This window comes from Rhinopithecus bieti, unplaced genomic scaffold (assembly GCF_001698545.2).
Source record: "Rhinopithecus bieti isolate Rb0 unplaced genomic scaffold, ASM169854v2 scaffold_4709, whole genome shotgun sequence".
In the NCBI taxonomy this organism is placed as follows: domain Eukaryota; kingdom Metazoa; phylum Chordata; class Mammalia; order Primates; family Cercopithecidae; genus Rhinopithecus; species Rhinopithecus bieti.
In genome coordinates, this window is record NW_016805139.1 from 970,062 (window position 1) to 989,115 (window position 19,054).

The 19,054-nt window shown below is 36.2% G+C and overlaps 1 protein-coding gene across 1 annotated transcript in view; it reads right to left on the reverse strand.

The window, feature by feature from the left end:
* Nucleotides 1-19,054, reverse strand: part of CD109 (CD109 molecule) — a 152,841-nt gene that overhangs the window by 44,110 nt on the left and 89,677 nt on the right. Inside the window, 5 exon segments of the mRNA XM_017871333.1 lie at nt 259-400; nt 1,701-1,761; nt 2,627-2,701; nt 15,087-15,239; nt 18,436-18,612. Coding sequence (XP_017726822.1) covers nt 259-400; nt 1,701-1,761; nt 2,627-2,701; nt 15,087-15,239; nt 18,436-18,612 — 608 coding nt within the window.

The following is a 19,054-nucleotide window of genomic DNA, read 5'->3' on the forward strand; positions in this document are numbered from 1 at the left end:
CCCCTCCTTAAAAAAAAAAAAAAAAAAAAAAAAAAGGCCTGTCTCCTCATTGATGAGACCTTCCTGCCATAATTTGTGTGTGGCTTTATCAAAACCTGTATTCAGATTCAATAAATATCATTTCCTAAAAAATTATTTTGGTCTACTTAGTTCTTAGTTACACTATGTTTGTACTTAAACATTAGAAAGAGGGCAAAGCTTATTTAAAACAAACACTGAACAAAATATATATGGGCAAAGAACTTTATAAGTTTTTACCCCATGTTGCTGTCTAGCCAAATCCAAGTCTCCGGAAAATGCTTTCGGACATGTGGACTGCTGCCCAAAGAAAAGTCTTGAATATCAACTATATGTCCTTCATTTTCCTCCATAAACCTCTCAGCATATTCTGCATTGTCATCTATAAATAAACATGGACAAGAGTTAGAAAAACAGTCACTGGAGAGAATGAATTGTAAACTCCACACACAGAATGAATGTCAATCACTTGGGAAGGTGTCCAGAGACATAATGTGCCAGTGAGAGTATCAGGTTCCTTCTATTACAGTGAAAAGGTAGAAGAAGGTTTTCAGAAAAGGTAAAGGATACAGTAAGTATTACTGGCAAGAGAATAGGTATTACAGTGGGCATCAAGAAGGATTCAATATGTAAAAAAGAACAAAGATGGGCAAAAACTGAGACTGAAAAATGGAAAAAGATGCTTGGAAGACTGTCTATGATACAGGGTTATATGAGGAAAGCCAAATGAATCACATGTCTTTAATATAGAGAAATCATAACGACTTCATCACATCTTCAAGACAATAAAATTATCTTTTAAGTTTCAGGACAGAGGATCAGGTGTCCTGTGGGGGCAAGAACCAGCCCAAAGAGACCCTGGGGCTTAGTACAGAATAACGGAATACCTGACAGAAACAGGGAATTCAGGGATAGAAACTGTGACAGTTCTAGAAGTCTTTCAAGATGATATTAGTGTAATTTTACCTGAAAAGAAAAGAGAACCCCTTCTAAGGTTAACTATTCTAATTTATACATTTCCTTCAGTCAAAATATTTTATGACTTCTTTCTAAAAGCACACTTATTATTAGTTGGTAGCCAATTCTATTTAGCAATTCAAGAAACTAGAATGTACAGATATAATCCTGCCCAGGAAGAACTCAGATTGATGAGGGGTGTGTGTGTGTGTGTGTGTGTGTGTCTGGGTCTCTGTGTGTGTGTTTGTGTGTGTGTGTGTCTGTGGTGTCTATGTCTCTGTGTGCGTGTGTGTGTGTACCAGAATACTTTATGGCATGATAGCATCTGGGCTATTTTCTAGGTGAACATCAAAAAGCTAGAGAACAAAATATTTCAAAAATATGTTGCTCCTTTTAAATAATTCCAAAAGAATAGCACGGTTTGTGATACAAATCAGAGGCACAGCAGCTTCCAGTGTGTCCAAAAATATAACTACCTCAAAGGATTAACAAGAGAAAAAGGAAAGCATTCACTTCAAAGATCTAGACAGGAGTTCAGATGAACATTCCATGTCATGGCCCAGATGTACTTCCAAGTACATTAAACTCCAAACATTTTGGGAGAAGAGAACAGAAAAATGAAAATCACAATCTCTATGTTCATCTAGAAAATACCCATATCTATATAAGTAGTGTTGAATATCATGTGAAAGACAAATACAAGCATGTTGCCATATATTACTTACAAACACCATCAATATAATCCTTCGTGAGGTTTGCATCTGTCAATACCCAGAGTCCACACTCCTAAAAAGAATAATTTTAGTTTTCTTTTAAAACACCAGTTTAAATGCTCTCTAAATTATCAAGGCATTCTCCCACACTGCTCACTTGTGCTCATTTTTGAGAGCTTAGGTACACACATGCACATACATTCAACCTTTCTCTCTCAAATACACACACACACGCACACACACCGATCTTTCTCACTTACACACACACGAAACACACATCGATCTTTCTCACACACACACACACACATCGATCTTTCTCACACATACGCACACACACATTGATCTTTCTCACTCACACACACACATGTACACACACATCGATCTTTCTCACTCACACACATGCACACACACATCGATCTTTCTCACACACAGGCACACACACATCCATCTTTCTCACACACACACACACACACATCGATCTTTCTCACACACGCACACACCCATCGATCTTTCTCAAACACACATGCACACACACATCGATCTTTCTCACAGACACACGCACACACAAATCGATCTTTCTCACTCAAACATACACTTCGATCTTACACACACACGCACACACACACACTCATGCATAAAGAGCCATTTCAAAGTCAAGGAAATATATATAAAATATATTTATATGGAAATACATATACACAAAGGAAAAATTATTTGTTTAATGTCAATTCCATTAACTTTTCCAATGGTGAATTGTTCCATTCACTTTTAAAACTGGAAAGATGATTATCTTTCCATTTCAAATTATACTTACATAAGACTGCACTCCAGTGACACATTTAATAAAAGGTTAACATCTCAAAATGATCACTAATTCTGAAAGGGTTTGCAATAGTAAAAAATATTAATATCTTTTCAATATAGTAAGCAAAACATACCTGAAAGACTGCAAAAGAACTCATGAACATGCCTAAATAATATCCTGTGTTATAAAGTTCCAACTCATGGACCACCTAAGGAGAAGATAAAATATACAGAATGAATGGATTCATAGTAACCTTCCACAACACTTCTTCCAAGTAACTTAGATAAGACTTAGCCTTCATGTTTATCACTTTGAAAATGACATAAATTGAGGAGCAGTGAATATGTAATTGCTTTGTTCATCATTCCGTCAGCCAAAACTACATTTCTTACCTACACTTACTAGTACTCTGTTCAACAGTCCAGAGTTCCTAAGAAGTCTGGACCTGAGTTCTGGCAGGGAGAATTTAGATGTTACTCTTTGACAAGACCAACAGGCAGAGGTCAGCATTAAAAATGACCCACATTTTTGGCAGAGATAAACAGGTTAACTTTGTTGAAGATTAATATAAACTCTGCAAAATGTCAGTGACCTACATTTACAAAAAAAAAAAAAAAAAAAAAAAAACCTGAAGAGGCAATTTACAAAAGTAGGAATATAAGTTATTAATAAGCAGAAAAATATTCAGCCTCACTGATAATCAAAGCAAGGCAAATGACAACATCCACGAGATACAGTTTTTTCAAAATGAGATATTTTCATGTACCGCATTAGCAATGCTTTCTTTAAAAAGAATAGTACTCATTGCTAGCAAGAATGGGTAAAATGGGCTAAAAGAGTGAGTAAAACTGTTGGTTCCTCAAAAAATTAACATAGAATTAGAATATGACCCAGCCTGGCCAACATAGTGAAACCCTGTCTCTACTAAAAATACAAAAATTTCACTCCTAGGTATATACCCAAAAGAACTGAAAACAGTAACTCCAAGAGATTCTTGTATGCCACTGTTCATTGCAGCATTAGTCACAACAGCCAAAAAGGCGGAAACAACCTGTGTCCATCAGCAGAAAAATGGATAAGCAAAATGTGGTGTATACACACAACACAATACTATTCAGCCGTAAAAAGAAATGAAGCTCTGAGGCTAGGTGCAGTGGCTCACACCTGTAATCCCAGCATGTTGGGAGACCGAGGCGGGCGATTCATGATGTCAGGAGTTTGAGACCAGCCTGGCCAACACAGTGAAACCCTGTCTCTACTAAAAATACAAAAAATTAGCCAGGCGTGGTGGCGGGCACGTGTAGTCCCAACTACTCGGGAGGCTGAGGCAGGAGAATGGTTTGAACCCAGGAGGCGGAGGTTGCAAGATCGTGCCACTGCACTCCAGCCTGGGTGACAGAGCTAGACTCAGTCTCAAAAAAAAAAAAAAAAAAAAGAAATGAAGCTCTGATACATGCTACAACATAGAATAATCTTGAAAACACTATGCTAAGTGAAATAAGCCAGACATAAAAGGGAAAATATTACATAAATCTAAAATATCTAGAATAGGTAAATTCATAAAGACAGAAGCACACCAGAGGTTCCTAAGGGCTGTGGGGAGGGAGAAATGAATAGTTATTGCTTAATGATTACAGAGTCTCTGTCTGGAGCCATGAAAATGTTTTGGAAATATTGGTGATGGTCATACAACATTGTGAAGTAATTAATGTCACTGAATTAAACACTTAAAATGGTAAAAACAGCAAATTTTATTTTATACATATTTAACTTCAATAAAATCAAGTATTGTACCTTTTAGGTAATGATTTTGATACTTCTCTCTAACTTACATTAACCAAATTAAGACAAAGTCAGAATTAAAAATCACAAAAAATATCTAAGTTGAAAAAAACACATTCCAGCATAAAATTAAACACCTGTAACCACTATTTCTACAATGCTAACAACAACTACAGCTGCATCCACAGTAAGTAACTAGAACAGGCACCAATAAGAAAACAATAAAATAAGAAAAAATTTTCATAATGTCTCAACAAGCTGGCAAGTAGACAATGGAGCCAGAGCCAGGAATATTGGAGAGAAAAGGCTATAGTTCCATGACTCTAACTCTGTCACAAAATACAAATACATGAAGATTTGCTTCTGCTCTTGCTCAGACACCAATTCATAGAACTATTCAAGAAGCAGCATCTAAACAGTGGTTATCAGCACAAGACAAGAATGCCCTCTCTCACCACTCCTATTCAATATAGCACTAGAAGTTCTGGCCAGGGCAATCAGGCAAAAGAAAGAAATAAAGAGCATCCAAAACAGGAAGAGAGGAAGTCAAACTATCCCTGTTTGCAGATGACATAATCCTATATCTAGAAAACCCCATAGTCTCAGCCCAAAAGCTTCTTAAACTGATAAACAACTTCAGGAAAGCCTCAATGTGTGAAAATCACTAGCATTCCTATACACCAACAACACACAAGCAGAGAGCCAAATCAGAAATAAATTCTCATTTACAACTGCCACAAAAAGTATAAAATACTTAAGAACACAGCTAACTAGGGAGGTAAAAGATCTCTACAAGGAGAACTACAAACCACTGCTCAAAGAAATCAGAGATGAACAAACCAATGGGAAAACATCCCATGCTCATGAATTGGAAGAATCAATATTGTTAAAATGGCCATACTGCCCAAAGTAATTTATGTATTCAATGTTATTCCTATTAAACTACTACATTCTTCACAGAACTAGAGAAAACTATTTTAAAATTCATACGGAACCATAAAAGAGCTCATATAGCCAGGACAATCCTAAGCAAAAAGAGCAAAGCTGGAGGCATCATGCTATCAGAGTTCAAACTGTACTACAAGGCTATAGTAACCAAAACAGCATGGTACTCACACAAAAACAGACACACAGAGCAATGGAACAGAATAGATAACCCAGAAATAAGACTGCACATCTACAACTATGTGATATTCAACAAACCTGACAAAAACAAGCAATGGGGAAAGGATTCCCTATTCAATAAATGGTGCTGGGAGAAGAAGCCAGCTAGCCATACGCAGAAGATTGAAACTGGACCCCTTCCTTACACCATATAGAAAAATCAACTTAAGGTGGATTAAAACTTAAATGTAAAACCCAAAACTATAAAAACCCTGGAAGACAACCTAGTCAATACCATTCAGGACATAGGCACAGCCAAAGATTTCATGACAGAGATGTCAAAAGCAATTGCAACAAATGCAAAAATTGACAAATGGGATCAAATTAAATGAAAGAGATCTGCACAGCAAAAGAAACTATCAACACAGTAAACAACCTACAAAATGGGAGAAAAGTTTTGCAAACTATGCATCTGACAAAGGTCTAATATCCAGCATCTAGAAATTAAACAAATTTACAAGAAAAAAAAATTTTTTAACCCAGCAAAGGGGCTGGGCGCAGTGGCTCATGCCTATAATCCCAGCACTTTGGGAGGCCAAGGCAGGCGGATCACCTGAGGTCGGGAGTTTGAGACCAGCCTGACCAACATGAATAAACCCCGTCTCTACTAAAAAATACAAAATTAGCCAGGCATGGTGACACATGCCTATAATTTCAGCTACTTGGGAGGCTGAGGCAGGAGAATCACTTGAACCCGGGAGGTGGAGGTTGCGGTGAGCCAAGATCGTGCCATTGCACTCCAGCCTGGGCAAAAAGAGTGAAACTCCATCTCAAAAAAAAAAAAAAAAAAAAAAAAAAAAAAAAAAAAAAAAGATTGAAACCAAAATTTTAAAATATAAGTCACAGAAGTCACACATGTGGCCTACAATCATATGAAAAAAAGCTCAACATCACTGATCATTAGAGAAATGAAAATCAGAACCATAAGGAGGCCAGGTGCAGTGCTCACACCTGTAATCCCAGCACTTTGGGAGGCCAAAGCAGGAGGATCACTTGAGGTCAGGAATTTGAACTCAGCCAGTCCAACATGGTGAAATCCTGTCTCTATTGAAATACAAAACCAGCTGGGTGTGGTTGCTCACGCCCGTAATCCCAGCTACTTGGGAGACTGAGGCAGGAGAATCACTTGAACCCAGGAGGTGAAGGTTGCAGTGAGCCAAGATCACGTCACTGCACTCCAGCCTGGGTAACACACCGAGATTCTGTCAAGCAAATTTTGCTAACAGACTGTGCACGTGGTGGCTCACGCCTGTAATCCCAGCACTTTGGGAGGCCGAGGCAGATGGATCACAAAGCCAGGAGTTTGAGACCAGCCAGGCCAACATGGTGAAACCCATCTCTACTAAAAAAAAAATTTTTAATTAGCCAGGCATGGTGGTGCACACCCATAGTCCCAGCTACTCAGGAGGCTGAGGCAGGAGAATCGCTTGAACCCAGGAGGCAGAGGTTGCAGTGAGCCAAGATCGCACCACCGCACTCCAGCCTGAGCAACAGAGTGAGACTTTGTTTCAAAAATAAATAAATAAAATAAAATAAAATAAAATAAAAACACACAATGAGATACCATCTCACACCAATCAGAATGGATGGCTATCATTTAAAAGTCAAAAAAATAACAGATGCTGGTGAGGTTGTAGAGAAAAGGAATACTTATACACTGTTGGTAGGAGTGTTAATTCAGCCATTGTACAAGACAATGTGACAATTCCTCAAAGATTTAAGCCAGAAACACCATTTCAATACCAGCAATCCCATTATTGGGTATATATCCAAAGGAATATAAATCATTCTATTATAAAGATGTATGCATCCATATGTTCATTGCAGCACTATTCACAATAGCAAAGACATGGAATCAACCTAAATGTCCATCAGTGATAGTACACGTACACCATGGAATACTAGGCAGCCATAAAGAACAAGATCATCTCCTTTGCAGTTACATGGATGGAGCTGGAGGCCATTATCCTTAGCAAACTAACGCAGGAACAGAAAACCAAATACCACATGTTCTCACTTATAAGTGGGAGTTAAATAATGAGAACACATGGACACAGAGAGAGGAACAACACACAGTAGGGCTTGTCAGACAGTGGAGGGTGGGAGGAGAGAGAGGATCAGGAAAATAACTGATGTGTACTAGGCTTAATACCTGAGTGATGAAATAATCTGTACAACAAACCCCTATGACACAAGTTTGCCTGTGTAACAAACCTGCACATGTACCCCTGAACTTAAAAGTTTAAATAAATAAACGAATAAACAAATGATGGTTACAGGGGCAAGAGGGGAAGGAAGAAGAAAATGGGAATATGGAGGTCAAAGGATACAAAATAGCAGATATGTGGGATGAAAAAATGCAGTTATATAATCTACCACATGAGAGATAGAGTTAATAGAATTATGATATTTGGAGTTTTCATTAAATCAATTTTAACTTCTTTTGTCACAAAATGTAGCTATGCGAAATGATAAATATGTAAATTTGCTTCACTACAGTAACCACTATACTGCCTATATGTATTCCATAACATGATGTTGCAAACCTCAAATGCACACAATAAAATTTATTTTAAAAAAAGAAAAAAGAAAAGCAGCATCTATCTCATAAAGAAATCTTCCTGTTCTCACTGGCTCAATAAACAAAGCATTGTCAAAGCTGCAGTATAGGCTAATGACAAGAAGGCTAACATCTAAAATTATTCCTGGAAGATCTATATACTTACATTATTTCAAGGCATTCAACAGGCTATTGACAACACATGTAAATTTAACAAGAAAAGAAAGAAGCCAAAACAATCTACTACGACAGGTTCCTGACTCCCTCCTCCAGAACCAACTGGAGAAACAATAAAAGCAAGCAGGAAACTTCAACATGCACAATGAGAAAACCCCAGGAAGAGTGGTGGACATCTTGAATTGGTCTTGGGAGAAAGTGCATAGCTTCATTCTAAGGCAGAAGGCAGCTAGACACAGCAGCAGACATAGCAGTCAGAAAACAGGCTGGAGGAGAGGTTTTAAATTTTGCCCTTAATTCCCTCCAGGGGTTGCTCAGGACACACAGTTCTGGCAACTTCACTGCCAAAATCAACAGCAGTAGCAGCTCAGACTGCCTGTGCAAGTATCCAAAAGATAATACCAGGTCAGCACCTCTGCCCTTCTAGTGTGGGAAAGTGAGGAAAACAGCAGACAGAACTATGTCCCTCAAGCATTCACTCTTCCTCTCCTCCTCCCCAAACCCTCAGGGCTGGTGAATCATAACCTCAGGAGACCTTCTGTTACTGGTGCTCTTTTCCCCAAGGGTTTAAGAGTGAAACTCTGAATAGAGGCAGGCCGCAGAAAGGATCAAGAGTAATTCTCTAGTCCATGAGGCTAGTCCTCTCCACTCAGGAGGGATTCACAGGACTTACACAGATTGGAACCTGATGCTCAGTCTTCCCAAATAGATATTATCAGAGGATCTGCCAAATCAACTAAACTTCCAAAGAGTATAAATACTGTAAAAGTAAGACATCCAACTAGACAACATATAGCATGTGACACAAAATTACTGAAAAGGTCAATTCAATAATTTAAAATACACACATCAAATACACACAAGGAGATAATGGGAAATATTAGAATATAAAACAAAACAAGAAACAAAGGAAAATGATAGATACTAAAACAATAGCTGACATAAAAGACACAATATAAGAGATTAAAGTAGGATAAATACAGCTAATGAATGATCACTAAGCTGAATAGTCAACTGAGGAACTCTCCCAGAAAACACAGAAAAGACAAAGAGTTAGAAAACAAAACAAAAAACTAAGAGATGTGCAGGATGGAAGTTAAAGTGTCAATTTCTAAATAACAAAATCCCAGAAGGAAAGAAAAAATAAAATGGAGAGGAAGAAATAATCAACACAGATTTCCACAATTAAAAAATGAAAGAACAGCATAGATTGAAAGGGCAATCTATGATAACATGGAGCTAAAATCTGTACACGAACAGAATGATCCGGCCAGGGTAGGAGGAGAAGGAAAAGACAGAGGTAGAGACCAAAAGGATATAAGAGCATACTAGATTCAAATATTGATAACCTTTAGAAACCAACAAGGATAAATTAATATGGGTACAGTTTAATTAACAGAGTAACAAAAAATAGAATGCATAACTTCTAAATCAGCAAAACAAATTTAATCTAGCCCACGGAAAAGAATCTAAATTTTAAAATATAAAAAAAGCAGAAAAAAGTACCCATTAGAAAAGAATTACCATACTTATAAATGGATTAAATAAAAGCTTATTAAAAGATGTTAGCTACTAGATTAGATTGAAAACAAAAGCAATATAGTAATATGCTATTTAAAAGATACACTTAAAACTTACAAAAGGTTGAAAATAAGAAATGTAAAATACACCAGGAAAATATGAACCAAAAGAAAGCTGAGAAAGCAACCTTAATATCTGAAAAAATTAATGTAAATATACGTATATTATCTGTATATATAATATGCTTGTAATATATATATATTACATGCATATATAATATGCTTGTAAAATATATATATTACATGCATATATAATATGCTTGTAAAATATATATATTACATGCATATGTATAAATGTAAATAGAGACAGAGCACAGCATATCAGATGGGGTGTGTGTGTACGTGTACACACATACACATACACACATACAAACATACACATATGTAGGGAAGAAAAAATGTAATTATATATTTACCAATGTATTTAGAAAGCTATAAAATAACAGATGCTATTATATTCAGTTAAATCAAATGCAAGATCTACAGACTTATAAAAATAAAGTATGTGAACTCAGGAAAAGTCAAAGAGAAAAAAATGACCAATTGGTTGTAAAACAAAAAGTTTTCAAAAAAAAAGAAAAGATTGAAAAAAATAGTTATATAGACTGAAGAAAATGTACAATTTTTCACAACTAAATTAAATTTTACAATATAATGACCAAATCAACCTAACTATATATAACTTTCTTCCTGATGTATTGTTAATCACTTTACTGAATCCATTAATAGACATAAATTATACAATCTAGTTTACAACTGACAATGGTACACAAGAATATATCAAGAACATATAAATAAAAATCAAATGACTAATGAATATGGGATTCATTTATGCAATGCTAGATGTTCATATACTTCTTGGTTTGTTAGTTTTCTGCAGAGTAACATGATTTCAACCGCTCAATATACTGCAAATTCCTGATTCAATGGGAACTGTAATCTTTTTTTTTTTTTTTTTTTTTTTTTTNAAGACATGGAATCAACCTAAATGTCCATCAGTGATAGTACACGTACACCATGGAATACTAGGCAGCCATAAAGAACAAGATCATCTCCTTTGCAGTTACATGGATGGAGCTGGAGGCCATTATCCTTAGCAAACTAACGCAGGAACAGAAAACCAAATACCACATGTTCTCACTTATAAGTGGGAGTTAAATAATGAGAACACATGGACACAGAGAGAGGAACAACACACAGTAGGGCTTGTCAGACAGTGGAGGGTGGGAGGAGAGAGAGGATCAGGAAAAATAACTGATGTGTACTAGGCTTAATACCTGAGTGATGAAATAATCTGTACAACAAACCCCTATGACACAAGTTTGCCTGTGTAACAAACCTGCACATGTACCCCTGAACTTAAAAGTTTAAATAAATAAACGAATAAACAAATGATGGTTACAGGGGCAAGAGGGGAAGGAAGAAGAAAATGGGAATATGGAGGTCAAAGGATACAAAATAGCAGATATGTGGGATGAAAAAATGCAGTTATATAATCTACCACATGAGAGATAGAGTTAATAGAATTATGATATTTGGAGTTTTCATTAAATCAATTTTAACTTCTTTTGTCACAAAAATGTAGCTATGCGAAATGATAAATATGTAAATTTGCTTCACTACAGTAACCACTATACTGCCTATATGTATTCCATAACATGATGTTGCAAACCTCAAATGCACACAATAAAATTTATTTTTAAAAAAAGAAAAAAGAAAAAGCAGCATCTATCTCATAAAGAAATCTTCCTGTTCTCACTGGCTCAATAAACAAAGCATTGTCAAAGCTGCAGTATAGGCTAATGACAAGAAGGCTAACATCTAAAATTATTCCTGGAAGATCTATATACTTACATTATTTCAAGGCATTCAACAGGCTATTGACAACACATGTAAATTTAACAAGAAAAAGAAAGAAGCCAAAACAATCTACTACGACAGGTTCCTGACTCCCTCCTCCAGAACCAACTGGAGAAACAATAAAAGCAAGCAGGAAACTTCAACATGCACAATGAGAAAACCCCAGGAAGAGTGGTGGACATCTTGAATTGGTCTTGGGAGAAAGTGCATAGCTTCATTCTAAGGCAGAAGGCAGCTAGACACAGCAGCAGACATAGCAGTCAGAAAACAGGCTGGAGGAGAGGTTTTTAAATTTTGCCCTTAATTCCCTCCAGGGGGTTGCTCAGGACACACAGTTCTGGCAACTTCACTGCCAAAATCAACAGCAGTAGCAGCTCAGACTGCCTGTGCAAGTATCCAAAAGATAATACCAGGTCAGCACCTCTGCCCTTCTAGTGTGGGAAAGTGAGGAAAACAGCAGACAGAACTATGTCCCTCAAGCATTCACTCTTCCTCTCCTCCTCCCCCAAACCCTCAGGGCTGGTGAATCATAACCTCAGGAGACCTTCTGTTACTGGTGCTCTTTTCCCCAAGGGTTTAAGAGTGAAACTCTGAATAGAGGCAGGCCGCAGAAAGGATCAAGAGTAATTCTCTAGTCCATGAGGCTAGTCCTCTCCACTCAGGAGGGATTCACAGGACTTACACAGATTGGAACCTGATGCTCAGTCTTCCCAAATAGATATTATCAGAGGATCTGCCAAATCAACTAAACTTCCAAAGAGTATAAATACTGTAAAAGTAAGACATCCAACTAGACAACATATAGCATGTGACACAAAATTACTGAAAAGGTCAATTCAATAATTTAAAATACACACATCAAATACACACAAGGAGATAATGGGAAATATTAGAATATAAAACAAAAACAAGAAACAAAGGAAAATGATAGATACTAAAAACAATAGCTGACATAAAAGACACAATATAAGAGATTAAAGTAGGATAAATACAGCTAATGAATGATCACTAAGCTGAATAGTCAACTGAGGAACTCTCCCAGAAAAACACAGAAAAGACAAAGAGTTAGAAAACAAAACAAAAAACTAAGAGATGTGCAGGATGGAAGTTAAAGTGTCAATTTCTAAATAACAAAATCCCAGAAGGAAAGAAAAAATAAAATGGAGAGGAAGAAATAATCAACACAGATTTCCACAATTAAAAAATGAAAGAACAGCATAGATTGAAAGGGCAATCTATGATAACATGGAGCTAAAAATCTGTACACGAACAGAATGATCCGGCCAGGGTAGGAGGAGAAGGAAAAGACAGAGGTAGAGACCAAAAGGATATAAGAGCATACTAGATTCAAATATTGATAACCTTTAGAAACCAACAAGGATAAATTAATATGGGTACAGTTTAATTAACAGAGTAACAAAAAATAGAATGCATAACTTCTAAATCAGCAAAACAAATTTAATCTAGCCCACGGAAAAAGAATCTAAATTTTAAAATATAAAAAAAGCAGAAAAAAGTACCCATTAGAAAAAGAATTACCATACTTATAAATGGATTAAATAAAAGCTTATTAAAAGATGTTAGCTACTAGATTAGATTGAAAAACAAAAGCAATATAGTAATATGCTATTTAAAAGATACACTTAAAAACTTACAAAAGGTTGAAAATAAGAAATGTAAAAATACACCAGGAAAATATGAACCAAAAGAAAGCTGAGAAAGCAACCTTAATATCTGAAAAAATTAATGTAAATATACGTATATTATCTGTATATATAATATGCTTGTAATATATATATATTACATGCATATATAATATGCTTGTAAAATATATATATTACATGCATATATAATATGCTTGTAAAATATATATATTACATGCATATGTATAAATGTAAATAGAGACAGAGCACAGCATATCAGATGGGGTGTGTGTGTACGTGTACACACATACACATACACACATACAAACATACACATATGTAGGGAAGAAAAAATGTAATTATATATTTACCAATGTATTTAGAAAGCTATAAAATAACAGATGCTATTATATTCAGTTAAATCAAATGCAAGATCTACAGACTTATAAAATAAAGTATGTGAACTCAGGAAAAGTCAAAGAGAAAAAAATGACCAATTGGTTGTAAAACAAAAGTTTTCAAAAAAAAAGAAAAGATTGAAAAAAATAGTTATATAGACTGAAGAAAATGTACAATTTTCACAACTAAATTAAATTTTACAATATAATGACCAAATCAACCTAACTATATATAACTTTCTTCCTGATGTATTGTTAATCACTTTACTGAATCCATTAATAGACATAAATTATACAATCTAGTTTACAACTGACAATGGTACACAAGAATATATCAAGAACATATAAATAAAATCAAATGACTAATGAATATGGGATTCATTTATGCAATGCTAGATGTTCATATACTTCTTGGTTTGTTAGTTTTCTGCAGAGTAACATGATTTCAACCGCTCAATATACTGCAAATTCCTGATTCAATGGGAACTGTAATCTTTTTTTTTTTTTGAGATGGAGTCTCGCTCTGTCGCCCAGGCTGGAGTGCAGTGGCACGAACTTGGCTCACTGTAAGCTCCGCCTCCCGGGTTCACGCCATTCTCCTGTCTCAGCCCCCCAAGCAGCTGGGACTACAGGCGTCCACCAACACGCCCGGCTAATTTTTTGTATTTTTAGTAGAGATGGTGTTTCACCGTGTTAGCCAGGATGGTCTCTATCTCCTGACCTTGTGATCCGTCCGCCTGGGCCTCCCAAATTGCTGGGATTACAGGCATGAGCCACCATACTCGGCCCAATGGGAACTGTAATTAGTTATTACCATTATGTATAACCAAAATAGAACATGTTTCAAAAATTATCTAAAGCTCTCTTATCTAATGTAACCCAGAATTATGCAAGTCAATTTCCTACTACTTCCTTGAATGTCTTAAAATGTAGCATGAAAATGAAGGAAAACTATAAGTGGCATTTTTTATGGTATATATTTATGGAGTACAGTGTGATATATTGATATTTGTATATACTGTGGAATGATTAAGCTAATTAACATATATATTACCTTACATACCACATATTGATCATTTTTTGCAGTGAGAACATTTAAAATCTACTCTCTGAGCAATTTTCAAGTATATGGTACATTATCATTAACTATAGTCACCATGTTGTACCATAGGACTCCAGAATTTATTCCTCCCATCTAACTTTAGGTGATAATTCTCATGGAAGACAGCAAGGACACTAACCACATAAGCTTCTTTCCAACATAACCATTACCATACAGATTATTTTTTATTTGGAAGCTTTGCTAATTATTGACTTACACATGCAAAGGAACTAACGAAATTTTCTTTAAATATTTAAAGTAATACAATAAAGTTTCTTTTTTCTCTTGTAGTGCGTATTTTCATAATGACAAAATAGCTAAACTCACATTTTCCATTGTAATATCATTAGAAGCATACATCAGATTCACACTTTTGTCAACAGCTACAATCCCAACTATGGAGTCAGGCTGTGTCACAGAAATCCTAAGTGAGACTTTCTCAGATGGTTCAGCTTTCACTTTACTCCAATATAGCTTTATCTAAAAAAGACAGAAAGGAGGATTAACTTATTTCACTTTTTTAAAGCATATTTTTGCCAATAGCAGATCAATGGCTCAAAATATAGCAAAGATTCTACATTTGCCTTGGCTCAGGGATAATTCTAAAACCATACATAACCCTTCTCTAGGGAAAGGAATAAAAAAACTACTCCCAGAGTGTTTGCAAGTCATAGAACTCACAGTGGTATAAATCTGAATTATTCTTCAATTCTGAATCTTTTTTCTTCCCTTTCTCCATCTCCCAGCCCTCGGATCCCAGCCAGTGCTGAGTAGAAGACAGCAGTGTCTAGCATACCTGGGGAAGGCCACTAGATAAAGGAGAAACACAAAAGAGGATGCCTACGTGTTGGTGATGTGAACTTAGGAGTGAAAGCAAGGAAAGCTCCTCCGGGACTCACAGAACCACCCTGGACTGGGGATGACGGGAGGCCTTTCCAAGGGAGGGGGTGGTTAGAGCAAACACTAGTCAGGCCCTCATGCTCTGTGTCTCCATGGCCTTCTAAACTTCCTCACCATTACCCTCAGGAAAGCATGGTCCTGGACCTACTAATCTAATACTTTATAAAGAGCATCAGTCATTGCATCCCTGCTGAACCAAATGGCCTTGTCATGAGGCCCCTTCCTACTGGGAATTTTCCTTTTTTTTTTATTTTTTTTTTTGAGATGGAGTTTCACTCTTGTTGCCCAGGCTAAAGTGCAATGGCACGATCTCGGCTCACTGCAACCTCTGCCTCCTGGGTTCAAGCGATTTTCCTGCCTCAGCCTCCCAAGTAGCTGGGATTACAGGTGCGTACCACCATGCCTGGCTAATTTCTGTATCTTTTTTAGTAGAGACAGGGTTTCACCATGTTGGTCAGGCTGATCTCCAACTCCTGACCTCAGGTGATCCACCTGCCTTGGCCTCCCAAAGTGCTGGGATTACAGGTGTGAGCCACCGCATCTGACCCCTACTGGGAATTTTCATTTCATCTAGCTCTATCTCAACATTCTGTTGTGCCAGTGATTATAATGTCTGACCAAGAGGGCCTTAACGTTCCCCTTAAGTTGACTCTACTTTATAAAGACAGGCCTCTTCCTAACTATAAGCCCCTGAGCTCCCTTTTCTTAGAGCATTTATTTTAGAAAATATGCAATTATAAATTCTTTCTCCAACTCTTTGAGATATAAATCTTCTCCCAGCCTCTGGCCAGTTTTACAACCCAGGCATGTCTTTCTCAAGGACCTCAGGGCCATCCCTTTGAAGTATAATCATCAAGAAAGACAGAGTCCCTATTGATCTTAGTCTCTGTGGGAGGGTGGAAGCCTAACTTCAGTAAGTACTAATTAGCAAACACAGACTACCTAATCACATTGACCAACCTCCCAACAATGTCCTCCAGCACTTTTAGATGAATTCACCCCAGTGCTTAAAAACTCTCCTGCCTTTTGTTTCAGCAGAGTTGAGTTTAATCTTTCTCTTCTATTGCAATAGTCTTGAATAAAGCCTTCCTTACCTGTTTAACTTGTCCAGTGCAATTTTTCTCTGACATGCCTCTCAAACCACTGTATGTAGGTTACTTTCTCCACCTACACACTAAAAGGTGGGGGAGAGGGAGCAGCATGTTCAAGATTAAGTCTTAGGCCTTGTGCTTCCCACTCTATACTCTGTACTTCAGAGCCCCACGGCTTCAACTTGCACTTCTGTGTGGATGATTTCTAAACCTACATCTCTTGCCCCTCCTACAGCTCATTCATTTATTCCATAGTTATTACTGAACATTAATAAACATTCACTAACTTTCTCTTGCTTAGACATACTCCATTTCCAATTAGGTTGTTTCTTTATAAATGTGATGATTATCACATAAAAATAAGAGGAAGATATATTGTTGCAAATGGAACTGAAACTAATTTCCAATCTCTTATAGCTAAGAAATTGCTTGAAAGTATGCTATTAACATACTCCGCTTCCTTAAAGTCCATGATCTTTTACACTGTAACTAGCTTTAGAACCTGGTCTTGCTTTTTGAAATGTTTAAGCCTCTATAACTTCTACTTTAAAATTCACCTTTGTCAGGCAATTACTAGGATAACTAGAAGTCAAAATTGTGCTCTAACACTAACAAAACAGTGTGTTATCTTTGTAAGAACTCTTTTCACTAGCTAAAAAAAACAGAAGTTTGTATTATATTTTAACAATCAAAGTGAGAGTAATAATTCTCAACAAAAGCAAAGTACAGTCCTGGCGCAGTGGCTCATGTCTGTAATCCCAGCACCTTGAGAGGCTGAGGCAGGTGGATCACCTGGGCCCAGGAGTTAGAGACCAACCTGGGCAACATAGCAAAACTCTGTCTCTACCAAAAATACAAAAATTAGCCAGTCTCATAACCCAGTCTCAAAAAATAAATAAACACAAATTTTAAAAAAAGAGGGTACAGATCAGTAGTTACTTCTCAAATATTTTAACAAATAAAGGAAAAAGAAATAGAAGAACCATACTCTGCAAATCACTATTTAAAGCAATAATTTTTTACATAAGAGGACCAAGAGGGCAGCAGTTGTTAGTGAGAGCGATGGCTCATTCTGATATACATAATGATGCAATCAGGTTTCTTTTCAGAGCTGGGTTCCAAAGGCATTTCCTGCTCAAGCTGGTCACATTGGGCTAAAAAAGACACTGGTGCACTTGGAGACCAGACTCCACACAGATCCTCACATGCAAGGTAATCAAGCTCGTTGAAAAGTTGCCCTGGGATAGTTTCCAGCTAATTAAATAGATTAATGAAAGCCCAGCTCTGCTTCCACATATTATCCTAGATGGCCTTACTCCCTCCCACACCCTTTATACCATCACTGCAATATCAACACCACACGAATTCCATGTTACCACTGGAATTTCGTTCCTGAACAATATTAATTCAACCATTTGAAAAATTGTGAAACGGTTTCATGATCTGACTTAAAGTCTTAAAGACCAGAACCATAGTTTACAAATAGACTATCAATCCCCCATAACTCCACAAATGAAAATATATATGTAGTGCTAAATATTAAAAAGTTTAACCATAGTTCTAGTAATAGAATAATATAAATTTCTAACCAATTTGGTTTAATGATACTTTTCTAAAAAAAATTACATTTCTCAGACTTCACTAATATAAAGTTTTCTTTTAAACATCATTACCTTAAATCTTACCTTATTTTTAAAAACAAGCTGAACAGGAATTTTTAGAACATCATTTATAATTTCCCCATCATCTTCAATATAATACACAATTACACAGGCTTTTGGAGTCCAAGAATTTTCTGGTGTTAAAGAGAAGATTGTTGAATTTTGTTTTCCTACAGCCACCAACTGTCCCCTGGATACTACCTGAAAAGAATAGTAGATGGGTTTAATTTATTGCCAAACCTAGTAGGATCTCAACTGAAACTAAATTAATCATAATTGTATGCATACACACAAATTCTTGACTTAAACCAGTTTCAAAGTCTTTTTGAATGCAGGAAAACCTCTCTGACAAACACAGAGAGCATACACTGAGAAACAGAAAATGGTAAGATTAAAGTAATACTGATTGGAGCAACAGTAGCTTCATAGTCAAGAATCTATTTTTGATTGGAAGGAATACAGGGCACCATTGGGAAAGCTGAATTAGCAAAATTACATGGTCATGGATAGCACTTTTATTTTCTTTTTTGTTTTCTTACATTGTATAATTTTCTATAATGAATATATATTGCTTATCAAATAGAATTTTAAATCTTAAACATAAAACAAGATTTTTTTTTTTTTTTTTTTTTTTTTTTTTTTT